We start from the raw sequence: 27,009 nt of genomic DNA, 5'->3' as shown, positions 1-27,009 counted from the left end.
CCTAGCGCTGTGGTTTTCAATCACACCTTCCTGTTCCTCTCAGGTCATCGCTTGCAGACCAGAAGGGGAGACAGAGGGACCACCAGCGACCCCGAGCACACCAACACCCGCCGGGCACGGCAGGAAAACCCCGTTTCTGTTTTTTTTTGGTTACTCACAACTCAGGTTCCCTCAAAAGCCAAATTGTTTAATTCGGGCCTTTCGTCCAGCCAAAGCTTTCTGCCCTTATTTCCTCCAGCTCTGCAAACAACGCGGGTTTAACGCTCCCTCTGAAAACGCATGAGGACATGAGCAAGGAATTTGGGGGTTCGGCCAGCTCGGAGGCAAACAAAGAGGCCAAAGCTATCCAAGAATGAAGGGGACAGAAATTCTGCCGGAGAAAACGAGTCGAATACCCCAATAAAACGCCAATGGCCACACAACTGCTTTTGACACCTTCTCCAGGAAGCAGCCCAGGGCCTCACCTAAGACTGTGAGGTGCCGGGTTTTGTTTGTTTGCTCTTCAGAAGCAAGAATTAGTCCAAAACAATATCAAAAAGCCCCAATCAGCAGCGGTTTTGGTCCGTGCGTGTACAGGGCGTGTGAGCATTTGCCTGCGGTGGCAAAGCGAGGCTCCCCAGGCGGATTTTCCACCCAAGGTGAGAAGAGCCGAGCCAGCAGCGGGCTGCTGCCAGCTCTGTCCTAACTGTCATTTAATAATTGAGATATTTTCAATATATTTTCAATAGCACCATTTTCCTTGACAACAACCCATTAAGTATCGACAACCAAAGCGCCGCTGGTGGCTCTTCCCTTCCCTCTGAATCCCAGGAAACCAGGATTTTCTCATTTCTTGACCCCGAGCAGCTTTCCCAGGGAAGAACTGGGATGCGAGCGGGTGTCTGCATGTCCCACACCCCCAGAAGGAGCGGGACAATCCCCAACTTACCCATGAAATGGGAGCGAACAGCGAGGGCGGGCGGGCCCTGCCCCTCTCGCCCTGGGGAGCGCTGGCTGGGGGCAGGCAGGGGCTCTGCCGGGTGCCAGCCCACGCCACCGGACACCTTCCCATGTCTGGAGCCAAACCAGTCCCACCAGGCTGGGGAAAAAGCCCTGGGGCTGGAGCTGGGGAGGGCTGGAGAGGGGTGACAGCGCCCCGCTTCAAAACCAGGCACCGCTGGGGATGTCAAGGTAGGGATAGAGCAGCAAAGGCCGGCGCCGGCGCGCAGGGAGGGAGGGGGAGGCGGGTGCCCTGGCTGCGGCAGGGAGCGGGCAGCGCCGAAAAGGGAGCGGCAGACCAGTGATGCTCAACAGGATCTCACGTTTATTATTGAGAAGTGATTAATGGTGAAAAGAAAGGCAACGCCCATTCCTCATTGGCTTAACAAGAAACTGAAGAAACATATTTCACTGCACATTTTACAAGATTTCTTTTTTTTTTTTTTTGTCCAAAATTCATTTTCCTGTAAACAAAACAAGTTTTTACCACTGTTCTCAGCTTCCAAAAATCAAATTAATCCAGACTTAATCTGCAAATCCGTATAATGCACAAGAACAGAACATTTCTTAGGACTCCTAGTACTTGACTTTTGAGTAACAAAGGGTCAGAGAAAAATGAACCACCTTTAAGACACAACCTCGTGGACAATTTCCGTTCAATTCTTCTTAGGCCAAAACCCCGACTTCCTTGTAGAATTCCTCCTCTTCCAGGCCAGGAGGGGGAAGGAAAACCAAAAAAGTTACTCCACTTTCCATGGTGGATGTTACAACTCGATGTTCCAAGTGCAAATGTCAAAACCAGGGGAAGGAGGCGCGAGGGGGTGGAAGGAAGCGGCAGGGTTTAAAAATTAGAGGAAAAAAAAAAAAAAGGCATATGCCACTTACGGACTTTAAAATCCGAAAAAAAAAAAAAACATAGTAAAAAGACAAAAAACAAAGCGTATGCTCTGAAATCACAACCAAAGCCAAAAGAAAGGGGACAGTTTTTACCTATAGCCTACCTAGAAGGGATTTTTTTTTTTTGTTGTTTTTCTTTTTTTAAGTCCTATGTCTTGTGAAATTCCAATACGTTTTTTCTTTTTTTTTTTTTTTTTAAACTGCAAGTTTGTCAGAGTCTTTTTGAAGTCAATGAAATTAAGAAAAAAAAAAAAGTCCTAATTCTCTCTGGGATTTTTTTTTTTTTTTTTGCTCTTTCTTTCTCTCTCTGAAAGGTAGCTGGGATGCAACCTCTGCTGCAGTCTCTGTGGGAGGAATGGCCTTTTACTTGACACGGCCTTGGCGTTCCTGCAGGGAGAGAGAGAGAGAGAGAGAAGAACACGTTAGCCGAGAGCAGCTTCCATCGCCGCTTTCCCGCGCCAGCGTTTCCACGCGGGTGGAGGCCCCCGAGCCACGTCCAAGAGCATTTCTGTGGGCCAAGGAGGTGCCTCCCAGCTCATCGCCGATTCCTCGCCCCGAGGGATGTCGCTACCACAGCTCCGCTCCTCTTCCTCTCTCCTTGCTCGTGGCAGCGTCCTTCGGCGGAGTCACGGGCTCTCCCCAGGCTGCTCCGCGCTGGGGGTTTAACGGCACGAAGAGGAGCCAAAAAAAAAACCCCCCAACCCAACCTCACACCAAGGACAAACCAAGGAAGAATTGGTGAAAAAAAAAAATAAGTGAGTCGAGGTCTGAAGCCTGCAGGTGACAGGTGCCGGGGGGTGACAAAGCTCCTCACCCCTGGGCACGGAGCCGCCCCGGCCACAGGAGAGCTGGGCCATCGCCAGGCTGGAAACCGGCACCGGTGCGAGGCGTGGGGCTGGAGAAGGCTGGGGCAGTTTTGGGAGCAGGGAGCGCTGCTGGGGGGAGCAGGAGAGCCCCCACATCGGGGAGCAGGGAGAGGAAGGCAGGAGGGAACGGTGGGGCCCGGAGCACGGCCCTGCCCGCGTCCAGCTGCTGCCGGAGCCGGGCAGCCCGGCTCCCCGGGGCACCGACCTGTGGCTTCACCTCAGCTCACACGTGGGCACATCCCAGCAGGCTGCCAGCTCAGACCTCGGGAGTATTGACCTCTGCCTCAGCCTGCAGGGACTGAAACAGCCCACAGCTACCAAGAGAACACCTCACCAATAACTCTGAAACCTACTGATGGCGTTTCACACAAAACCCAACAGGTCCACAGGGGTTTCCCACCGACAAGACGCTACCACGCCCTTGGTGTTCATCCACATCTCTCCTCTAGCACTGAAGGAACGTCCAGACAAACATTAGCACCAAATACACCCAGGCATGAAGGGGGAACTATATCCTCTGTGCGCTGAGCACCACGTGCCACAGCCTCTTCTCCGTTAAACTCAAAACCCAGCAGCTTTGCACCGACGTGGGTCTGGACGATCCCAAAAAGGTTAAGAGCTGCTGCCCAGCCCACGTTCAAACCCCACCTCAAAAACAAAGCCTGCCAACAGCTAAAGGGCTCTTGGCTGACGCTCCTCCCTGCCTCTTCACCGCGTCTTCTCGGCGCACAGGCAGGTGCCCGCAGTCTCCTGCGCGAAGGGTACGACGGCGTTTTGGCTCTGGCTCCCACGTTGAGCGGTGGAGCGGGTTAGGCGCCACCTAAGCCGGTCCCGAGAGGCACCAAGTCCATCCCACCTCCAGAGCACAGCAACACCGGCAGCAGGCGCCCGCTGGCGGGGCCCGTGGGGCCTCTCCCTTGAGTTACCTCAAGAGAGCAGGGACGCTGGCGGGGCTCCGAAGCCGATACCTGGTTGTTTCAGCTCAGGATGTTTCCCTCCAGCTCTGCCCAGGGCTACGTCCCCCAGCGGCAGAGCTGCCTGCCCGCTTCCCCCTGCCCCCCCGCCGTGTCAGGTTGAGCACCTTCCCTCGCCCCCCGGGCAGCTCGCTGGCAGGGGGAGCACGCACCCTCGCCCAGAAGCACGCAGGCTGCTCGAAGAAACAACGTCCTCTGCCACCGCTGCTAAAGGTGGGGAGAGCTCGTCTCCACGCCGCTTCGATCCCGGGCTAACGGCAAGTATAGCCATCTATTCTGAGAAACCTTCCCAAAAAGGCAGGCCTTGCCTCCAGCTCCCAAACACCACCCCAGGCTTTGGCAGCCCCTCAGCCACACGGTGACCCAAGGAGGCTTCAGCTCCAACTCCTCTGCGCGAGCCGGACAACAAAGCAAGGCCTGTGTGATACCGTGGCACAGATTGCCTTCTGGGGAGAGGGATTAGACGAAGGTACACGTTCTCTTCAAGAATATTTGCCCCCACGTAAGTCGACTTAATTCTCCTGTTCTCCAGCAAGTCTGCCCAAATCTGTCGCAGGAGCTATTTGCTGCTAAAAAATGCCACTGCACAACAGCAAAATAAACCTGCCCCGGTGGAAAGCGAAGCCAGTCTCGAACATGAAGTAAAACAAGCGCTGCAGGGAAAGGCACGAACCGAAAGGAAGGTGCCAAGCCCTGTTCCTTCTCTGCTGCCAGCACGTCACACGGAACAAGGACAGATGGCAGCGCGACGCGCTCCTTCGGGAAGGAGCTGCCACCGCCTGAGCTCATGCCTCCCTCTGCCCAAACGCAGGCCCGGGATAAGCCGGCTGCCAGGTTCCATCGCCTCCCTTCTCCATCGGCAGCCAGGGCCAGTGTCCTGGATCGGCTCCAGACGGTGGCTGAGGGTCCCACTGAGCGGGTCACCCCGTTAGCTGACCAGATGGACCCCTGATTAGCGATCCCCGCTGCGAAGCTGCCCGTGTGTGGTTAACCCAGGGAGCGGGGAACAAGGACCCAGCCTCATGGCAAAAGTGATCCTCCCCCCCCCCCCTCCACTCTCAAACCCCCCCGTGTGCCAGAACAGAAGGCACCACCTTCCAGAGAGGCTAGAGCAGATGTCCCCACGTCACCAAGCTAGAGAAGGGTCCAGAGACATGCCTGAAGTGAACATCTTCATTTCAGGGTGGATTACAGCCTGATTTTTCTCAACCCAGTCTTCTGTTTAAAACCTCCTTCTGTTCAACCTCGGAATACGGGTGCAGAGCTACGGCTCCCTTCCACCAGCGCTGCCAACGCTAACCCAAGGAGCTCGCCACAGAAACACGCAGCCTGACATCTAACCCTACCTGCTGCGGGCTCCCGAGGGGCTGACTTCAACCCCTACCTCGGACCATCCTGCCCTGCCCTCCACGAAGAGCAGGGCTTTAGGCACAGCCGAAATCAGGAGACGCCGAGGCAGGCAGCCAAGAGCTCTGCCCCGCCGAGGGCACTGCTGCCAGGGCTCGGTGGTGGGGAAGGAACAGGTCTCTACTCTCCGCTCGATTCAATATTGCTTTCCTTGCTCTTCTCTGGGAGATTCACAGCCCCTCTTTTGTTGTCTGTTCCTGGGAAAGGCACGGGGGTAGCCAGGGCCTGAAGGATTTTTACACCCTCTAATCTGCCAGCCCCACTGCAATTGAACCCACAAACACATCTTGGTCCTCGGGGTGCTGTGGTGTAACAGGCGAGCACCCAAATCACAGCCGAGCAGCAAAACAGATCTACCAGAACACACAGCAAAGGTGTGGCAAGCATTCACCCTGGCTCATCCTCCTCCAAAATCCTGGGCACGGGGGTGGTGTCAGCCACAGCCCACCCAGCTACGGGACAGCCAGGAGAAGGCAGAGCAGCACCTGGACGCACACGCTGGGCTTTGCTCTGGCGTCTAGTCCCTGGAGAGCACAGAGATTCCATCAGAAAGCGTTGAAGTGTTTTATTCTCTTCGGCTGCACTTTCATTAGACCTGGGCCACGTCCTATCGATCCGCGTGGGAGGAGCGAGACAAAGCCACCAGCTCAGGCTCTCCTCTCCATCTGTCAAACCCCTCAGCAACCGGCGAGGCAGGAGCACGGCGGCACCGCAACGGCTGAAGCGCCAAGCGACGCGCCGGTGGCGAGGAAGGCACGTGCCACTGCTCAAACCGAGCGCGGACACCCACGCGTCGCCGCGAGCCTGCTTCGAGGCCCCAAGCTCAGCCGAGGCAAGCGGGTGTAAGCAGGGGCCCTCTGTCATCGTCCTGCTCAAGCCCCTTCAGTCCCATCACCGCTGTCCCCGGGGGGCTGCAGCAATGTCACAAGCCAGGGCCTGATAACAGCAACTGAGGGGGGGGGGTGGTGATGAGAGATGACTTTATCTCCTCACACCGCGGGGAGCCAACAACAACAAAAGGCTCAAGAGTTTGTAGGGACAAACGATGACGATGGGGGATAACTGCACATTTGTTCAGAGGCTCTCACCTTGATTAACAACCAACATCCAACCTCCGAACTCCTCAGGCACAGGTAAGGATATTATTGCCACACTACAGACGGGGAAACAAGACCATCATCCAAGGGAGGGCCTGGAGAAGAACCAAGAGCACGGCTCCCAGGTGGGCAGCACACAGCCCACCGCGTGCTTGGACCCGTCTGACGTGGAGCGCAGCGCGGCAGCCTGAAGGCAGGCCAGGACGCGGCCCCAGTTTCAAACTGGGAAGGTCCTACAAGCGAAAGGCACCACTTGCCCAGAAGGGAACAGCGGGAGATCGCTTCATCAGAGGCCTGTGCTAACGGCATCGTTCCCCAGAGCGCTGAGACACCCAGCGACCAAACACTGGCCTTAAGACACACCCCCCCCCCCCCCCCATCAGATGTGTCTCCCTCTGACTCAGAAAACGGGAGCTACAGCAGGCCGTTGCCCCCAGTGTGCCCAGTACAGCCTTCCCAGCAGGATCAGCTCAAGGCACGGATGCAGGCAGCACAAGTGATGGACAACACATCACTCCACAGACAGCCTCGAGGCCTAAAACTGAACCCAACACGAGGTTTTTCCTGTTGTCAGCATTAGAAAGCCATCGGTTACACAGAAAAGCTACACCCTACCTAGTCTGCCTCACCTAGGAAAGGGGATAAAAGTCCGATAGTGATCTGGTTTCAGTCAGACGTGTTCATCCTACCTCCCATTCAGGTAACAGAGCGCACCCACCCAGAACAAAGCCAGGATATACGCAAATAAAAGTGACTTTTTGTCAGAGCTGGTAAGACTTTTGGTTTTACAGATCAAAAACCTAACGCAGCAAACCCAAACAGCCACGCAACCCCAATCCAGGCAAACTCGCATCGCTGAAAAAGAACAGGAGCCAAGGCAACTGTGCCTGCTCAGTCCCTGCAGCTCAGGCTTTGCCCCCCAAAACGCAGAAGGAAGCACCAGAGAGTCCCCTGCCACCGCACTGAGCGTGCAGGGCCCGGCAGTTAGGAAGTTTCTGGTTTCCTCTCAAAACCCGAGCGCACCGCGGCGCTGCTACACGCCGGTCACCTCACCGTTCAGTCAGACGGAGACGAAGCCACGGGGGAGAAACAAGGAACAATTCTTCAGGTACAGCTGTCAGGCAAAACGTGCCTTAACATCCGGGAACGCCAACCACCACAGCGACCACGTGCTTTACGTGAGACGTTGGATTTTTCACGTCAGCTTGGGGCCAGGGCGGGAAGAAGGACACGACGAGTGCCGGGAGCTTTCCCCTGCAGTGGGGTTTATCCAAGCAGGGGGGTCCCGGCAGGCACGCCGCTGTTCCCAGCATCTTTCAAGGCACCTTTAAAACTGATGCGACTCATCACAAAGCATGAACCTCCTCGTGCTCCAACACCACACTTGACTGCACGAATAAAGCAGCCCGATTCCCCCCCAACGTGTATAATTATCCTCCCATAGAGAGCCTCGTCCCACAGGGCGAAACTCGTGCAGGAAACAGTTGAAAAGCTGAGAATGTCCATGAATATCTAAAGCAAAGAGCAATTCGGAGCAGCCTGGGAGGACTCCCAGCAGCATTCCACACGAGGTCGACTGGGCTCCCATTAGGGACTGGATCTGGACTTGCTGGCTTTGGAGCACAAGCCAAATAACGATGACACAAGTCCTTTCAAGTCATTAGGAAGGAAAATAAAATCTTCCTTGTCTTAAACCAGGGAGTCTTTGTCCCTCCTTGTCACTACAAGGGATGAGGAGTTTGCTGTGTTTCTTTTTGCAGTTTGCCAACACTCCCCATTTGGGCAGCGCCACCTCCCCGCTACGGAGCAGGGCACTTGGCTTTCACCTATCGGTCCACACCGAAATCCTCACAAAGCAGGGAAGAAAGTTAATAGTATGGACAAAAATAATGGGAATTATTACTGGGAAAGTTTAAGCAAATAGCACTGAACTGCTGACAGCATTTAGCAGAGGCTCACTCTGAGGATCACGCCGCGTTTCGACCTACCTCACTGTATCTGCTGTATGGCTTTTAAACAGGCTAGCGTTCCTTTTCATCTGGGTTCACATGAAATGCGTTCCATGACTTCAGTTACCTTCAATCATAGCTCGTGCAGCAAGTATTAGCACCAGAAAGAGAGTGCCACGTGATTCTTTAGAAAAAAGAAGGACCTCCAACTTTAACATTTCAAAATCTTCACTGCTGCAGAGTTAATAAAGCCTTTGCACTGTCCTCTGTCACCCTGTGCAAGCGTAATGCCAAGGACTGAATGATCTTGTGCAGAGAAAACCTGTGGAGCTTCACTGGAATTTGTGGTTCTATATATTCCTAAAAATCTAGAAAGAGGGGCGAGCAATAAAGTGATAAAGTTCACTGATGATACGAAGCTATTCAGGGTAATAAAACCAGCAGCCAACCATGAAGAAATGAAGGACTTTGTGAAGAAAAAGCAGCTGAACGTTACAGTGGATGTGGTCTACCTGGTTTAGGTAAATCAAACGACACACGTGGGGAAAATCACTGTCCTAACCCCAAGATGACAGGCTCCAAACCGACCATTAACAATCGGAAACAGGAGCTCAGGGTTACCACCTCCAGCTCCAGGAGAATGCCGAGCATCAAGAGAAGTGAACATCCCTGGGAACAGATCCCATCACTATGCCTTTATACAAACCCCAGTGGCACCTCTGCCCTGAGCAGCGTGCAGCCCTGCTCCTCTCCAGCTCTACAGGCATGCAGAAGAACCTGGGAAAGGGTCAGAGAAGAACAACAGGGATGAGCAGAGGACAGAGGGTTTCATCTGCAGAGCCACCGTGCTTTAGCTCTCGAGCCTGGAAGAGCAAGCAGAGCAAGCAGACAGAGGACACTGAAACTGCTCAGCACCTCTTCCAGCCCCAGAACTTGGGAGCATCGCGAGGCAGACTCAAAGCAAACCAAAAGGCCACGTTTCTTTACACAACACGTCATTAAGCTGAAGAACTTGCCGATGCAGGATCCAGAGGATGCTCAAGGAATGCATCAAAATCTTGGATAAGAAGAGAAACCCTGAGCTATTGAAAGACAAAGATACATCCTCTGGGTCAAAGAAATTCCTGAGCCACCAACTGTTAAGGGCAAGGAAAACCAAGAGATGGATAAATGTGCGCTTGTACCGTCCTTACGGGCATTTGCTCTTGACCACGTCACTGTTGGCTGCACACAGAGCTTGTTACTCGGAAAGAGCGAGCAAGGATGCTCGAGCAATGTCTCTCTGCACGTCCAGCAGACCTTGCAGCCACAAGAGGTGCAACGTTTCTAAGACTTAAGGTCTGACCCACTGCAGTTGTTCTCGTGTTTGAGGCTAAAATACCACCTCCACCGCAAGTAAGGCAGAAGAAATACTTCACGCTACAAGAAAAAACACACCACAAGATTCCGCATTCCGAAAGGACACGAGGGGATCTATCTGCCTACTTCTGCCAACCGTGAAGAGCTGAACTCACACGCTGAAGGAAAAGAGCCAAGCCTCCCTATAGCCGTTTGGGCGCACCCTCATTTTATCGCCACTTGAAAGGCAACACAAAGCAGGACTCACCGGAACGCAGTTCTGTATTACAACTTTTTTTTTTCCCCCCTCCTTTAAATATATCAAGACAGCAGCACTCGAATCAGCTGAGCCCCAAATGAGGCTGGCTTGCAACAGCCGAAAGGCTGGTGATCAGGACTGTCTAATTCCTTAAAAGTTTGCAGATGACGATGGGAAACTCTCTGAAGTCATTTCACAGGAGATGGCACCGCGTTACCAATAACAGAGCCGAGAGAGCAGAGCCTGCCCCGCACGTACAGATACACAGGGGAAGGAAACTAAAACAGTGTGGTTTCTTTCCCTCCCCCCCAGATTAGAAACAAAAGACAGAGTTTTAGATAGATTTTATCAAAGTCTTCTAAACTTGTATTACATTACAAGAAACAGCTCTGCAGTTAACCACAGGAGAAAAAAAAAAAAAGCCCAGCATTGTCCTTCTAATTAAAAAAAGTTTTAATGTGATGGGACCAGAAATGCAGTCTTCATTTCCAAGCTCTGCCTGAAGAAGGGCGTCCAAAACCCACACGCTTTATTACGAACTGCTCAAACGACTTACACATCAATTAAAAAGCCTCACCCTGGGCACTAGTCACGGGAAGGAGCTACAGTCAACGCTCTGTCCCGGTCACCAGCTTGGAGAATGACAACCCTTGTTAACGGGCCTCCCTGGGTGACTTTGCTGCAGTAAGAGCGGGGCGGCCCTGCTCTGGCTGGCACGTGCCCAGCGTTTCACACCACTAAGGAACTGGTTTATGAACTCACAAAGCCGTAAGATAGCACAGTTACTAGCAGGGACAAACACGAACATCCAGGAAAACGAGAGGACTACTCTAATAATTGCTGCACAAATGATCACGCAGCACAGAACAAGAAGCTTCCCAAATGAATACCTGCCACAGAACACTTTACAGGAGACAGGAAAGAAGAAAGCGACTTCTTTCCGACACAAAAAACTGCTGCAGGATCACATTTTCATTAATGAGTGAGGAACACTGTGCATGAAGCCGTTCTTCATGTACTGCAGGTACACAAGGCTCACTCGTCAGCGTACTTCAACACTTTTCTTGGGATCCTAATCAGCTTTCACATCGTCTTGTGACCCACTGCACTTCTGCACCCGACAGAAAATCCAGGGAGCTGAACGGGACCGTGCCCTGTTGCTTTCACTGAACCAAATGGCTGCAAATACTCACCTTCTAAGGAAAACTACTTTTTCTGGAGAAGTAGCTGTTAATAGAATAACCCAGAACACAGTGTCTGTGTCAGTAGCTATTAACCCCAGCATCAGCAAGTTACCTGGAACGCTTGGAAAAAAAAAAGAAGCCCCCACTGCTGACACCTTACTCCCTTCTCACATACCAAACCTTCCACGTTGTTTCTAGGGAATTTGTGAGACACACACGTGATTTCAACTCAACTGCTGAAGGAAGAACAATCTTTTTCCTCTTTAATCTAAAACATTCATTTGAAGTCACCAGCATGTTCACAATGAACAAAATTCACGTTAGTTTATAAGAATGATCAGTTCAGAGTATTCTGCAACTCGGAGCTGAAACCACCCAGCCAAGGTGAAGACAACCTGCATGGAAGGAGGCATGAAGCTGTCCCCACACCAACTGGGCAACAAGTGAGCTGGGAACCAGTTCAGAACAAGAACAGGATGCGAAATAAACTCCCCCTGCTCAGGCCCATCCCTGTAAGAGGTGCGAAACCTCCCGCGCTGCGCCTGGCCCAGTGACTAGAGAAGAACAGCTCCAAAACCCAGGACCAGTCCTCGAAAACCAATTTTCAACAGCGCACCTCGACAGCTCCTTAAACCAACTTCAACACGTCAACTTCAAACACTGTATTTTATTACCATATTAGCAAAATGTTGTATTAAAATGTTATTTTAAAGACTGCTAACAAGATATTAACAGGAGAGGCAGCGCTCTGAGGCCAGGGCGACCTCCACCACCCAGCTTCCACTGTACCTGCAGTGCAATGGCTCCCAGCTGCTCCCGTTTTACAGGTGAGGAAACAAACTCCCCTGTCTTGCAGTGGAAAACAAGGGCTGAAGCACCAGCTAGAGCTAAGTCTTCCCCTCCAATTTTCTCCTGCCTTTCAAGAAAGCTAGAACACAACCAAAAATATGCGAGAGCGCCTCAAGTGCTTTGCGGTGCTGGCTTAAAGCTAGAAGAACAGGGCACTCCTTATGTCCAACAGCCAGTACCAAACCAGTAGAATAAGCGGTATGGTTTCTGTTTCCTCTCTTACTGGGCAAATATGAGCACGGACACACACACACGGGATTTAGAAGGTCTGGAAATAAACGGAGAGAAGCTGTGAGCGCTGCCGAACAGCAGAGGGTCTTTGCAGCAAGGGAAATTCTGTCCTGGTGCATCAATCAGCTGACTTCACTACGGCCAGGATTTGGAGCAGAAAGAGCAAATCGCCTCGGGATCACGGACCGAAAGGAACGGTGTGAGGCCAAGCCGTGTTCCCTTGCGGTCACAGGAAAGAGTTGGCTTCGCCTGGGCACGCAATATCCAGGAACCGAATCTCAAGAGTCAGAAACGCCGTCCTGTTGGATGTGGCAAAGCCAAATCAAAGGTGGTACGAGCCAGGACGACTGTCACAGTGGGACAACAGCACTAGCCCACCCCATCGGAAACGCGCTCTCTCCTCGCCTCCAAGATTACAAATTAGGAAGAAAAAAAAAAAAAAAAAAAAAAAGAGCTTTGCAAAAGCATTCCTTTTGTACAGCAACTGCCAGTTTCAAACAGGCTCATATACCACCACTTAGTTTCCCCTTAAATCATACCATCTAAGGGGGGGGCAGTGACACTTGCCACTATTAATACCCCTTTAATCAGCAGACAGCATCAGCGAAGACACAAAGCAGCACATTTCTGGAAACAATAGCTCCAATCTGGCGAATGACACTTTTCTGTTTCGAGGCTGGTATACCTCAGCATGAAAAAAAACCACGAAAAACCCACCCCATCCTGCACAGCTCATCCTGACTCAACACCCAAAGTCCCTCTTATCAACTGAAAACCTGACAACTGAGCACTCTGTCCTGGGAAGGGACAGGACAGGACTGGTTTTCACAGGATATCCTTCTCAAAATCCCTGAAACCTGTCAGTAGCCAAGCACCCCAACCCTGGAGAAGGCAACAGGAGAAAATACCAAAATAAATTTCCCTTCAAGTTGACACCCACTGGTTTTCCAGAGAGCATGAGCTGTTAACCTCACACGTGCAAGCAGACCACCAAGGTCTTCACCCTGAGGTCACTGCAATATTCCTAGAAATGCAAGTGTATTACTGCAGGCTAGGGATTTTTTTTGGTTTTGGTTGGTTTCTTTCAAAATAAAGATAAAACAATTCTTACGGGGAAGCAGTTGGTGACACACTCTACCACAAAAGCGGCTGTTAGGGGTTTCACAAAGTCCTAAACTGCTTCAGGTAGGATCGCACTGGGAGTCAGCTTCATCATTTTGGGTCAGGAGAACACCCAAACCTTTTAAAAAGCTGGATTAGCAGAGCAAAGCGAGACACTCGGAAGAAATGGAGGTTAGTCTCTGAGGACACGATGGGCACAGGCACCAGAAAAGGCCAAGCAAGAGGATGATTTCGGTGTTTTCAACACTGAACCGTTCATCTCCTTTCACCGGTCAACGGGAATACCACAAACACTAAGCAAAGCATTTTTCATATGATTTCTTTGAACTATTTGAGGGAATTTTGAAGAAGTGACTCTAGCAGCGAGAAGCACAAAGGAATATTCAGGAGTTCCCAGACTTTCACAAGAGCTTGTCCATCTGCTTGGGCAGCAAGCAGGAATCAAACCGCCAACCAGACAAAGGTCCAGGCGAGCTGGAAGCCAAGCGAAACAATTGCAGCTTGCTCCAAGTCCAAAACAAGCCAAACCTTGAGACATTTCAGCTTCAAGGAACAGGAACGCAGAAACACATCGCCGCCATCCAAAGCCTGGTGGCAGAGAGAGACAAAGAGCTGGTAGCAACGGGATTTCCCGGACACCAGACCGCAGGCGGGGAGCTGCACCACCAGCTGCTGCCAGAGCAGCACTTTAACTTTCCAGTGCCTCAACTCTGGTTTCTGATGTACTTTTTTTTTTAATTTATTTTGAATCCAGGTGATTACCCGAGGTGCTGCAAGGCAGACGTAGCACGGCTTGGGGTTTTTCCTCGCTGCCCACAGCCCCGGGGTAACCCTCAGCATTCAAACAACCCTCCTTGAGCAACAACGACCGCTTCTCGATGAAACCATGAAAGGGCAGTTACAGAAACCTCAACCCTCTTCAAGGCTGCGTCAGCGAGCCATCGAGGAGGTCAAACTGCTGCCGAAAAGAAAGACCAAGTCACTTCCTCCGAGCCGGATGTCGCAGGGCAGGGGCCTGAGCGCGCAACAAAGGGTGAGTCAAGGGTGAAAAGCGAACGCCAGCCGTCCATCCGCGAGACTCCCTCCTCGCCGAGGAATTCCACCGCCACATGACTAAGTTCCCTTGCAAAGAATCAATGTTTTCCACATCAACCGCTCCCGCGCCGGAGCTGACGCTGAATCCACTCGAACGGCACCGAGGAAGGAGGCGCCGGCGGGCTCGGCGTCCGTCAGCCGCCGTTTCTGCTCCTGATCCCCCCCCCCCCCGCCCGCCAAGCGCGACCAGGTCCCAACGGAATCGATGCGAGCAGGGGAGGAGGCTTCAAAATGCAATGGGAAAACTCAGTAAAAACTGTTCAGAGATTTAAGAAAATGGCCAAACATCTGGCTGATTTTCAGGCGTTGCAAACACAGCCGCTTTCCAGCAGAAGAGACCATCGGTCTGTCCGCTTTTCCCCCAGCCTTCCCCACCCTGTGGCTCTTCCTGCTGCTCGCTGCCTGCTTACGTTCACCCAGCCTTGACTCTTCTCACCCAGCCATCCCCCACCTGCCCTCCAGCAACATTCCCCCCACCCCCCATCCCCCCTCCTCAAATTCTCCCACTGTGCCAAGATCTGCCCCTCGCACTCTGCAAACTGTTGCTCCCTAAAGCTGGATCTGGAGCACCCACGAGAAGTCCCACTTCTTAAGCCGTCCTAGATTTCGGCTCGCATTCAAAACCTCCGTTAGTAACAGAGAAAGCACCACTTCGGGACAGGCTGGATACCAAGCGGAACAATTTTAGGATGTGAAGTCACACAAAATATTCAGGTTCTCACAAAACCCGAGTTTACACCTCCACACCTCGCAATGGATTCCTCCCTGACAGATTTTTCTTCAAGCGCTCTAAGTGCTAGGATATCTGTTGCAAAACGTGACCAGCTTTGTGTATGGGTGATGCTATTTATACAGACAATGCTCCAAGTAAAAAATATATATACATATATAAAAAAAAATTTAAAAACTAATTCACTATCATGGTGAGCAGCTCCTGATTCTGTTCTTCAACTCTCGGGTGGAAAATTCCCCATTGCTGAAACTAAAGAGATTGTCAGAAAACTTGGCAAACTACCAGAAAGCTGTGCTAACGCTCCTTTGTAATTACTGTTTTGATCAAATACAAGCAAGACCCCCTACTGTGGGGAAGGTCAGCCACAGGTGACTTCAACACAGCTGTACCCAAGTAAGATTCAAGGCCCGCTGGTCACCGAATTTCGGGCAGAATGGTCAATTAGCAATCCTCCCGTTAACGAATCGATGATGACAGCAGGCTCCGAGCTGAGGGAGCCAAGCTCACGTGCCACACCGCTGGGCAATGCCCACGCAGGCGGCAGCCCACTGGCTTCGAACGCAGCCGAGAGGAACGGAATGACTCGCTCCGCGTCCACCGGAGAGAGGACAAGTCGCCACGGACTGAAATTGCAGCGAGGGAGATTGAGGCTGGGCATTAGACAAAGCCTTCCAACAGGAAGGATAATTAAGCGCAGGAATAGATTGCCCAGGGAGGGACAGGAACTGCTGGTCCTCAAGGTTTTACGAGCGGTGGGAAACATCTGTCACGCTGACCCCACTTTGGGTAGGGGGTGGATTAGGCGGCCGTTCAAAGACCCAGCTCTGTTTTCTAACAACTCCCCAAACCCCCCCGCTGATCTCCTACTTTCAACCGTTCCGATTCCAGGAGCTGACAACAGCACCGACATAAATTTTGTTTAGGATACAGCACGCTGGGAAGGCTGGGATTTAGAGCAACCGAAGGGCAGTTGATTGCAGGCAGGGCCTGGGCAAGCGCTCCTCGCGCCGGGGTGCCGGCACCCACTTCCACCCCAAACAGGGGCTGCCATTTAGGGAGCGGGTTCCCCGTGTGAGCAAGCAGCTAGCCAAAAGGCAGGTGGATGCCCACCAAGCTTGCCCGCGAGCCCAAGCCTTCAGGCCCCGGATTTAGTCCGGCACCAGGCAGCCCTCCTCCTCCATCTCCTGCCCCGCGGGATTTTGCCGAGACAGACGAACGCGTTACCTTTTTAACATTTTCCTCCTCCTCTTGGCGTTTCTCATAGTGTGAGAAGTCATCAAAGATGGAGGTGGTGTGCTTGTAGGTGGCAATGATTTTCAACACCTGCTTAGCCTTTTCCAGAGGCACCTCCTGAGTGTCCCTGGAGTTGGTCACTGGTTTATTCTCGTTGTTCTCTAGGCGGATGTGCCGCAGCTGGCTGTTGGGAACGTCCTTCACAAAAATCCACCTGACATCAAAACGTCCCTTCCACTTGTCCTGGGACCACACACCCGCACACGTGTTATAGTCCACAGCAGATTTCATTTCTGCTACTCCGCAGAAGTGACCGCTACCGTTGACGCTGAACAGTAAGTAAACGGGGCCCTTCCCGTTCATGGAGCGATAGGCGGCATCCAGTCTCTTGTTGCCGTGCTCTGTGCTGCACCAGATGTTGTATTTAATGGAACGGTGGATATCGTCCTCAGAGTAACTCTTAATGATGAAAACCCGGCCGTGTTTTGGGTTCCAGTCAAAATCCTTGGGGTTGTAGTTGTTGATGGATCTCAACTTCTCCAAGACCGGGTGCGGCTCCGCGGGAGCAGAACCAGAACTGGCCTGAGACTGTCCCACTCCGTTCCCGTCCCCTCCGTTCTGACCGAACCCGTTGCCGCGATTCCGAGGGGCGACCCAGCGGGTGGGCTGAGCCGCCTGCTGCGGCACGGCCAGCTGGGCCGGCTGCGGCGGCGGCGGGGGCAGCGGCTGGGGCTGCTGCCCGCTCGAAGCCTGGGCCACCGGTGGGCTGTTATTGATCTGCTGGCCCACGGGCTGGGGGGACACCTGGGCTGGCTGCTGCTGCCCGAGATTCGGAACTAAAGCCTGCGACGGGGCTTTCGCCACCGGCCCCTTGTTATCCCAAGTTCCAATATCCATGTTGTGTTTTATGGGAGGCGGGGGAAGACTCGACCCTGCGATGCCATTCTTGGTCTTCAGCTTGGGCTGCTGCTTAGCGGGTTTGCTAGCGATGTCAGCCCAGGAGGTCGGCTTCGGAGGGGCGATAGTAGCCGGAGGCAAACTGTTGGACGCCACGATGTTACTGGTGATGGATCCGCTGCCGACGGCCGAACCGACGACTTTGGGGATGCTGCTGGCAACGTCCGTGCTGCCCAGCTTGAGAGCTGCCATCCCTTGGTCGATGGTGTTCATGCCAGGAGCCTTGTTCAGAGTCTCGTTAGCGAAGGCGGATTGCCCGTCAATCATGGCTCCACCCAGCGAGCTAGGGGCATAGGCGTAATTGCTGCTGTAGCCGGAGCTTTGAGTGGATTGTCCCTGAGAACTGTTATTCCCCCAAGCCGAAAAGTCAATCCCGCTTGGAAAGAAGTTAAAGCCGTGCTGCCCGAGAAATGGAGTGCTGCCAAGGGCCCCTGGCTGCCCGAACATGGCATCTGGGAGGAAGTGAGGCTCCCCGTTGCTCAGCTGTCCGTAAGAGGTTAGGTAGGGCATGGGTGGGTCACCTCCCGTAGACCAGGCAGCTTCGCCTAAGGAGTAGGAGAATCCAATGGAGGGACTGTAGTAGTTGGGTAAGTAGGAATCAGACATCGCAGTGTATGCATTATTCTGGAAAAAAAAAAAAAATCCAAACAAAAAATAAGCACTGAATAGCTAGAAGGAGTTGAACACACTTCAAGGGACCAGAAATAAAAGCCATCTTAGACTTCCCATGCCCCACCCCTCCCTACCTTAGGGCTGGGCAGATAAACAGGCCCGGCCTTGAAACACCTCCTTTGTTAGAAGTGCTCTAAAAACTGTTTTATTGCCAGAAAGATTAAACACAAAAGCTCAGCAAGCTTCCCGTGCCGAGACCGGAGCGCACTGTGCTCCTGACATACGCTGGGTGACTGGACACCAGCCTGAGCAGGAGCTCTGGGGCAGTCTATAAAATCGATATCGTACCTAACACCCACGTATGATCTTCTACATTTTGTGGCTACTGCCAAAGAGGGCTTTTCTTGCCCAGGTAACCTACTTATCAGCCCTTATTCTGGGTTTGAGGGAGGCTTTGGGAGAAGGATGCAGAGAGAAGTGGAATATGGAGGAAAAAGGTCCCCTGGAAGCGCACTGCCAAAAATCATGAATGTCCTTAGTTGCCTGCCTTAAACTTATTACCCCTGAAAGCAGCTATATCCCCCGCAATTTAAAGGTTCAGACTCTTAATATTCCAAGAACCTGCAAACAAACAGGGATTTAAAGCCTCATCCTCAAAGCACAAACTGCTCCAGCGCTTGCAGGCACATACTAAAAAAATACCTGAGAACGGGGAGTGGCCAACAGGGTTTCAATAGGGGCCCTTTAGAGCACAGCGACAGCAGCAGCACAAGAAAGCAGGCTTCCAATTCAGAGAGGGGGGGGAAAAAGCTGCTCCATACCTTGGTCTCCTTTTTTACCATCCAAGTAGCCTTCAGGTTATGAAAAGAAATGCCTCATTTTACAATTAGGGAACTCTCCGACATCACCCAGATTGGCTCACAGGAAAAACATCTGTCATTTTACATTCAAACCAACGCCCCCTCCGGGGAGCGGTTAAAGTCATGGCTAATGGACATTATCACCCAGTAATTTGAACCTGTGTGCAGCCAGCCTCACGCCACACAGCCACCCCAGTGCAGAGGAGATGAAAGTCAGGTTCCCTTCCCATTTAAAAAGCCTGGCTTGCAGCAGGCTCTACTCCCATTTTTTTTCGTTGAATCGTTGCTTTCACGTGCCAAGCGCAGCTCCCGAAGGACTTCATGGCCTACTGAAATCTAGGGAGGCTCTCAAGATGGCTCTGGCACCCTCCAGAACGAGCTGGTTTGCCTCTCCACCTTCCAGGGAGTTAAAGGAAAGCAACAGGTTTGGGGCTGATCCAGCCCCAACTTGACAAAAACGAACAGGAATTTTTTAACTAACACGTGCACAGATGACGTTTTGCTTCGTTGTATAAAAGACTAAAAAGCTTTCTGTGGTACTTCATGGCATGAACACATGAAAACTCAAAGAGTCACCCTCTCCAGCCTTTCTGTTTTCCCAAACAAGGGCTCCCAAAAGCAAATTCGTAACAAAACTAACTCTCACCCAGGGCACGGTGTTACTAACAGAGCAACCCACTCCTGCTAAACCCAAACCAACAAACAGTCTGTCCAGCAGCACGAACATTGACACTAATTTGTAAGGCAAATGAAGGAACTTAAAAAAAAAAAATTATTATTTTGAACCAGCCAAGTCTCTTCAAAAGATAATCCCCCCTCAGCTCTTAGAGTAACAATATATTCTCCTGGAAATTCACTTCAATGGAACATAAATGTGCCAGCCCTTACCCAAAACCCGAGCCCAAACTGCACCAGCTTTTCTTTCTCTCCAAGGACTAAGACTTTTTGTACAGTTATTTCCTCTAATTCACCGTTTCCTCTTCACCTCAGACCAGACCCAGGGTTTAAGCTTACTTATTGCTGCTGTTGGGCTTTTGTTTTTCAAACTGCTGAAGAATCACTTAACACACAGCAACCTTTTACCAGGCTGACAGGCTCGTAACAGTCACACCTGAAACAGCAGCTCCTGAATGAAGAGCCACGCAACTCCACCTCACACTTGTGTGGACAGCTCAGAAAGCAATTTCAGAAGCCACCAGTGTGACTGCAGCAGCGGGCTGCCCCGAATTCCTTTTTCAGAGCCCTCTCTGTAACTCCCTTTCCGTCTCCAGAAGAGAGGCGTGCACTCAGTATGGCTCAGCAGAGCCAGGGTCCTCTCCAGACTGAGCCCAAGGGGGTTGTTTTCGATTGTATTGAGCATCAAACCATGGTTGAGAGCTGAGAAGCCACACAGCCTGGCGAGACGCTGAGATAAAGTCACCCTCAAGCTTTGTTCAACGTCACCAGGGCGGTTTTCCCTCACTCCTGCCGAATTCCCAGAGCGATGGCTCTGCTCCACCTCCCGGGGACGCTCCAATCCCTTATCTTTAAGAGGTATTTTCACCAGTGTGACACACACAAAAAGAAACAAAGCATTCCGAAGTTCTTCATCAAACGTGTAAAATATCATGTTGCTTCTACCATTAACATTCACCCTTTTCAGGAGATTTAAATAAAACTACCCTTTGCAGGAAATACGTCCACATTCAGGAGGAAGCTGGAAATGGGTGATGTTGATCTCTGGGATAGAAAAAAATCATCATTAAATGACAGTTACGAGGAAAGTAGCTGGTTTTATTCAAGACTTGAGAAAGAGATCACAGTCTCTCAGCCCATGCAGGTTGAATTTAGGCTTGGAGCTTTTCAGGGAGCTGAAGGCAGTAAGTTATCTCAACGGACAGGCTGAATTCTGAAGATTATGAACAGCTGGCAGGGCCTTAAAGAACATTTAACCTCAAATCTTTAGCACAAACTAGGAAAATACTTGTTGAAAATTTTAACTGAGACAGAAACCCGCGCTTGTGTTCCAATAAAACATGCATGGTCATCACGTGAAAAAATATACTGACTAGTAAAAACAATGAAAAAACAAAGGGAAAACCAGAACAGCTTATTTTTACTAACCAGAACTGGAGGGGAGAGAGAAGCCAAGAGAAGGAACTAACTGCTCCAGCGCTACTACAGATGTGTATCTATAACGCCTGCTCGTACCACCTCACAGCTGAGCTCAGCTGCGATGTGTCACCTTCCTACAGCTCATTAAGAAAAAACAAACAAAACCCCAGGTAACAGTGGAGCTACTCTGAACCAGAAAGTTTCGAGGAAAAGTATCTGGAAGTCTGACTTTCAGGAGCTGATCACAAGCTCTCCAGCTCGCCTTCTATCTGAAGTTCTCCGAAAGCCTGAACAGCCTCTATCACGTGTGCTCTGGGTTTTTTGTGGTTTTTTTTTGGCATAAGATAGAGAAAAGCCCATGATACGCATTTCCAGTTTGCTTGCTGGAGAGATAACAACGATGATAGTCTCCTCTGAGAGCCCTGGGAGCGCAACTGCATCGCGTGAAGCGGTTTCACAACGCGATGTCGTGCGTCTCCTCGTACGGGGTGAAGAGCCAGAGGCCAACACGGAAACAGCTTCATAACAGTAAAACTGAAAGAGCAGAAATGGCAACTTCGAGGCAGTCACGTTGAAAAAAAAGGAGCTGAACCCCAACTGTAGGAAGTCCTGACGCCCTCGAAAAGTGGCTAAACCCTTTATATCTCACCCACCAGAGTTTAAGGGCATTCAGTGTTTTCTGCCTGGAGAAACGCACATATAAAACAGCGGATCAGGGTAAGAAAGCTGGCAAGCATCAATCAGGGGAGATGGGGAAACGAGAGAGAGGAGGCCAAGTTCGCCTTCACTAGAGAGCAGCGGGAAGTCCCCGGGGCGTTTAGCAGGTTCTCTTACTCACCGGCCGGGCCTGGGGACTCAAGTAGGGTTCAAAGTCGTCATCATTTAACCCATCCTTCTGATGCACGGATCCGTTTTGCACTGAGGGAGAGATGCAGAGCGTTAGAAAGAACCCTGCCGATAAACTCCCAACACTTGCTGACTTACAAAGCCAAAACTTCTAACACAGCTAACCCCTCATGAGCCACAATACACCACGCTCAGCCCAACAGAGAGCGGAAAGACACTCCACCACCGCACAAACACTCGTGAACTCCAAACTTTCTCCAGCCCCAGAAACGCCGCCGGGCTTCGCAGCCCATGGTTTGTTTGTCGCCCAGCCACTCCGCGGCGTCAAGGCGCGGAGACCCGAGGCCATACCCAGCAAATTTCGGAGGAGATTCTCCCCGTCCCTCCCCCGCGGGCACGCTCCCCAAAAGCGCAGCTTCCCCCGCAGGATCCCCCCCCCCGTTTCCCGGCCCTCCCCGCCGCCCCCCGGGCTCTCACCTTTGTTGCCTTGGCCCTTGGGTCTCTGGCGCGGCGGCGCGGCATGGAAAAGAGAGAAGGAGAGCGGTGAGTCAGGGGGGCGAAGCGGCCCCGGCGCGGGCGGGGAGCCCGGCGAGGCGCAGGCCCGGCCCGGCCTGGCGGAAGGGAGGCCCGGCCGCACCCGCAGCACAATGGAGGCGCGGCCCTGAGGCGGGGGGAAGGCCGCGGCCGCCGCCCGGCCCGCTCCGCGCCCCCGCCGCTAGGCCCCAAGCCTCGGCCTCGCCTAGCGGGCCAGGCCCGGCGCCGCCAGGGGGGAAGGCCGGGCGGTGGCAACGGGGCTCCTACCTGCTCTAGGAGGCTGCTGGCCGACATGGCTCCGCGGCGGGGCTGCTGGCGGGGCGGGGTGGGGCGGGGGCAGCGGGCGGCGGCGGCGGCTTTGTCCGGGAGCGGGCGGCGGCGCGGCTGCCTGGCGGACTCCGACTCGCCCGCGGCGGCTGCCTGGCTGGGGCGACGCTCTAGCCACCCCCTCGCCTCTCTCCTTCCGGCCCGCGTCTATGGCCCAGGCCCGCCGCCTCGCGCCCACACGCGCTCCCGGGGCGTCACGCGGCACGCGCGCGCGCCGCGCTCCCAGGCACAATGGCGGGGGGGGGGGGGGGGGGGGGGGGAGTGGGTGGTGGTGTGTGTGTGCGGCGGGGGGGGGGGGGGGGGGGGGGGGGGGGGCGCGGTGCATGACGGGCCGGCGGAGGACCGGCGGGATTAGCGCCCCCGCGCGGACGGTGCGCGGCAGCGCAGGCGGGGGGGGGGGGGCGCTCTTAAAGGGGCCAGGCGCCCCCATTGCCTAGGCGGCGCTTTCCAGCCAAAAAAGGGCCAACCCGAGGCCCGGCTGCAGGTCCCCCCGGCCCAGGGGAGCAGCGCGGGCAGGGATGGAGCTGCCGTAAGGCCGGACTGGAGGCGAGGGGGGGGGGTAGTCCCCTCCTAAAAGGAGCCCGTCGCTCCCCAGCCGAGGGGGGGGACACAAGCGGAGGAGGGGCTGGAGCTGGTGGAGGGGTCGTGGCTCCAAAATCCGCGGGATCTGGCTCCCACAGCTGCCCCCCAAGCCCCTGGGCGAGGTGGGTGCGACGGAGCCACCTCCTTCCCCCTCCCCACCAGGAGAAACCAGCCAAGCGTAATGCCATTTTGGGGTTGGGTTTTGGGGTGGGTTTTTTTTTTTCCTTTTAATGCAAAAAAAAAAATAAAATATTGCCAAACACTGCCTTCCCCCTCCCCACCCGCCTTCCCCAGGTGTGTCTCCTTTGATGTTGTTTTGCTTTATATTTCCAGCCAAGCAGCTTCCCCCCCCCCCCCCCAGCCCTCCCCAAACCTCCGCAGCTCTCTCAGCACCCGGCACTCCCCCCCTCTTCCCCCTCCCGCAGCGGAGCCCAAAGGGACCCCCAGCCCCCCCAAAAATAAGAGGGAAAACAGCAAGGCGCCCCATTATTTCAGCAACGTGCCGGTTCTAATCCTGCCAAGAGATTATAGGAAGAAAGAACAAAAAAACACCCCCCAAATAATACAAAAATAAAACCACCAAACAAGTAGCGACAAGCACGGAGCAGCCCCCAGCACACAGTGTAAACAGAAGCTGCCCCGATCCGGAGTCCAGCTCTCCGGAAAGCAACGGCACAACATGCTCTGTACACCCCGAAAGGTCCCTGCAGCGCTGAGCGGCGAAGGGGAGGTTGTGGTTTGAAGCTCGAGTCGATTGTTCTGTTGTTGTTGTTGTTGTTGTTGTTGTTGTTGCCTTTATGGAAAAGGTTGAAGTGATCTCGGAGTCTTTGAGCGGCGTCTGCAGCACCGAGCCTGGCCCAGGCAGGGAAAGGGATGGGGGAAAAGTGCTATGGGAAGAGGTGGGTTTGGGGTACGGGGACCCCCCCGAGACCGGTGGGAGGAGGTCTCGGGGTTTTGCAGCTGGGCAATCTGGACAAGGGAAGGGTGAGAGCAAACAAATACCAAAAAAATATAGATATAAAACCAACTTGGGTGGAGGAGGAGAATATGGACAGTAAAGGCAGGGTTACTGTCGTCTTCCCCAACGCAAGAATAATAATAATAATAATAATAATTAAAAAATCTCAGTTGAGGTGACAGTGAAGAGTCCCACAGAATTCCCTTCCTGGGGGAAAATGAAAATACAAATGAGGTACCTGTTCCACCCCAAGCCATCACCCCCCTCCCACAGTCCCATCAATGCTCCAGCCACTGGTTATTGTCTCTCTGAAATAAAATATTTGGGGCCAGGGCAGCCCGGAGCAGAAGCACCACGGGCACGGCTGGGCCACGGCGCGCTCTCGGCGCCGGGAGCCCTTGTCCAGTTCCTCCCAGTTGGGTTGTTCAGCAGAGATCCAGTCTCTCCTTGCCCCTGCAAACAGGCGGTATTGTTCAGTGCTCCACGGAGACGGAGCTTTTCCAGGTCTCACGTGTTTCTCCAGCTTTTTTGTTTTTTTTTTTTTTAAAAAAAAAAAAAAAATTATATATATATATTATATACAGTACAATGAAAAATATCCATGGAAAAAAAGCCCAAAATAAAACAAAATTCCCAACTCTTCCCAAACTGACGCTCGCTTTTCCGCTAGTCCTCCAAGACCACAATCTCCCACGTTATGGACCTGGTGCTGGTGGTCCTCCACGTCTCCCACCACTTTCTCCTCAGTCCTCAGCTCCGTCTCCAGGATCACAGCTTTGCCTCCGACTCGTCCGTGTCCGCTTCGGGATCCGGCGCCGGGTCGATCTCTATGATGGTCCTGCCCGTCGTCCGAGGTGCCCTCCACGGCTTGGATGGTGGAAGTCAGGCCGGACTCCATGGCCACCAGTTCCACCGGGTTGACCACGGCCGCCACGTTGGCCAGCGCGCCGCTGTCCTGCATGGCCGCCGAGCTCAGCAGCGCCAGGCTGGAGGACGGGTGGAGGGTGACCGTGTCCGGAGGAGCTGGTCTTGGAGGAGGGACACCACGGTGGCGTATCGGAAGAGCTGGGAGCCAGACGGCAAGGTATGAACAGTCACCGGGCTGGAGCCTTGGCTAATGGTTGCCACCGGGATGTTGCCCACGGAGAACTGTTGTCCGACGGGCGCGATAGCGATGGGCGAGATGACCGTGAACTGCGGCTGCTGGATGGGGGTGGAGGGGCTGAGGACGGTGGCCGAGGCCGGGCGCTGCAGGCGGGGTCTCTTGGGGGGGCTTGGGAGCGCTGACGGGCATCAGCACCACGTTCTGGATGGTTTGGGACTTCGCCTTCTGGTCCTTGGCGAGTTTCTTCTGCTCTTCCAGCTGCGCTCCAGGTCTGCAAAGAGAAGGGCTCAGCGGGGCGGTGGGCTGGGGCCAGCACGCTGCGGGGGCTCCTGGGGGCTCGCGGGCTCCACGACCGACCACGACGCTCCGTGTTTGTGACAGGGGGGTCTCCCAACCACCCCGTGGAGCGTGAGCTTAGCATTTCCCTCCGGATCAAACCGCGCTGAAGGAAAAGGCAAGTTTCTCCTGCCACCCACATAGACCTGGTCAACATCCTGCACCCGCTCAGCGCCCGGCTAAGAACAGGCAGTGCTCTGCACCAATTTGCTACTTCCATTATCTTCCCGCTGATGAGAAGACGGGTATTTCTGCCCCTCAAGCTAGACCCACCTACAAGGGAGAGTGGACAACCCCTCCTCCTGGGCAGGAGGAACTTTTGGCTGAGCTTGGCTGGGTCCCCTCCCCCGGAGGGCAAGCAGCTGTACGGGGACAGGGAGCAGGACTGCCTGGGTCGATGAAACACCTCCTCGCCCCTTGTCTGTGTGAAGCCTGGAAGTCACAAGTGGCCAGTGATCGCATTTATCCAGGGCAGCGGGGGACTGGGACATCCCAGATAAGAACAGGTCCTACAGGACACGGTGAGGAGGGAGAGACACATCCAGCAGGCGGCTCTGGGAATCCAGGTCAGGTTATTGGCTTCGGCTCAGGCGAAGCCGTGCAAGACACCCGATAGCTCCACGCCAAGCCAAGCAGACAACTCAGCACCCTGCCCCCAGAGAAGCTCAGTAGCTGGGGCACAGCAGGGCCCTGCCTGCGGCTCCGACGCCTGCAGCACAGCTCTTGGCTAGCGGCGCCTGTTGCCTAACGCCGACGGGATGGGGCTCGCGCCCCCAGCACCCTGCTGCAGCAAAGGGCACAGCTTTTGGGCTGTGAATGCCCAGGCGACTGCGAGGCGAGGGAGAGGGGAAATTCCCCGGGTTGTGCCGATGGAAAGTCACATTGGTTCCCCCAGAGCAGCAACAGGAGGAGAAGCCGTACTAGGCACTGACTGTACCTGCCAGTGTGTAAAGAAACTGCTCCTCTCCTTGCTCCGTCTGGTTTTTCCTGTTGTCCAGAACCTTCTTGACGGTGTCCACAGGCCAAACGTGTGGCAACGTTGTTCAAGACCGCAGCATCTGCAAGGAAGCGCAGGGGGATGGGGTACTCAAAAGATGCCCCTATTACGCCACACATTTTCTGCTGCTTTTCATCAAAACTATTTCTGTTCTTTCACCAGGGCTGGCTGACAAGGGCAGACCCAGCTCCTGCATCCTTCTGACATCAAGACTAATAATCCCATTCACCTGATAAAGAAACTGAAACGGAGATGTGTCACCCAAGCAGCTCCAAACTGCCGCAAATGAAAGCATAATTTGCAATCACAGAGAGACAAACGAGCTCTCCACCTACAAATCATCACCCCATGCTGCTGACAGTGTCATTAACATGCCAGCTCCACTGAAAGCTGTGCAAAATTTCTATTATAATCCACTGACTTCAATCACTCACAGCTTCCAAAAGCTGCCACCTACAGACACAAAGATCCGCCAGTCCAAAGCTAAATTAGAGAATTCAAAAAAATAACAATATTCGGGTAAAATGAAGTTTTGTGGCTACATGGATGTTCTCTCAGCATCAACAAGAGGTGCTCTCAAACCCTGTGA

General features: G+C 53.4%; 2 protein-coding genes across 2 annotated transcripts in view; both read right to left on the bottom strand.

Moving 5' to 3' along the window:
• Nucleotides 1-1,280: 1,280 nt before the first annotated feature.
• On the bottom strand, nt 1,281-22,423 carry YTHDF2 (YTH N6-methyladenosine RNA binding protein F2). The gene is made up of 5 exons (XM_086479147.1): nt 22,383-22,423; nt 22,059-22,083; nt 21,574-21,653; nt 16,204-17,793; nt 1,281-2,262 (listed from the first exon to the last, which is right to left on the bottom strand). The coding sequence occupies exons 1-5, from the start codon at nt 22,407-22,409 to the stop codon at nt 2,239-2,241; spliced, it is 1,746 nt and encodes a 581-aa protein (XP_086335273.1). The 5' UTR covers nt 22,410-22,423; the 3' UTR covers nt 1,281-2,238.
• A 2,171-nt stretch (nt 22,424-24,594) lies between these two features.
• The window catches only part of GMEB1 (glucocorticoid modulatory element binding protein 1), a 7,449-nt gene continuing 5,034 nt past the window's right edge, over nt 24,595-27,009 (bottom strand). The window contains 9 exon segments of the mRNA XM_086479363.1: nt 24,595-24,672; nt 24,674-24,765; nt 24,768-24,819; nt 24,821-24,997; nt 24,999-25,019; nt 25,021-25,254; nt 25,256-25,350; nt 26,352-26,443; nt 26,445-26,481. Coding sequence (XP_086335489.1) covers nt 24,649-24,672; nt 24,674-24,765; nt 24,768-24,819; nt 24,821-24,997; nt 24,999-25,019; nt 25,021-25,254; nt 25,256-25,350; nt 26,352-26,443; nt 26,445-26,481 — 824 coding nt within the window. The 3' untranslated portion in view covers nt 24,595-24,648.

This window comes from Leptosomus discolor, chromosome Z (genome assembly GCF_034619465.1).
Source record: "Leptosomus discolor isolate bLepDis1 chromosome Z, bLepDis1.hap2, whole genome shotgun sequence".
Lineage (NCBI taxonomy): Eukaryota > Metazoa > Chordata > Aves > Leptosomiformes > Leptosomidae > Leptosomus > Leptosomus discolor.
The sequence above is the reverse complement of the archived record's forward strand: the minus strand, read 5'-3'. Positions and strand labels throughout refer to the sequence as shown.

Coding starts and splice junctions, on each gene's coding strand:
- YTHDF2 (XM_086479147.1), bottom strand. CDS start 22,409: ATGTCGGCCAGCAGCCTCCTAGAGCAG. Junction 21,654..22,058: donor CAAGGGCCAAGGCAACAAAG/GTGAGAGCCCGG, acceptor TCTCTCCCTCAG/TGCAAAACGGATCCGTGCAT. Junction 2,263..16,203: donor AGGAGGAAAATGTTAAAAAG/GTAACGCGTTCG, acceptor CTCTCCCTGCAG/GAACGCCAAGGCCGTGTCAA.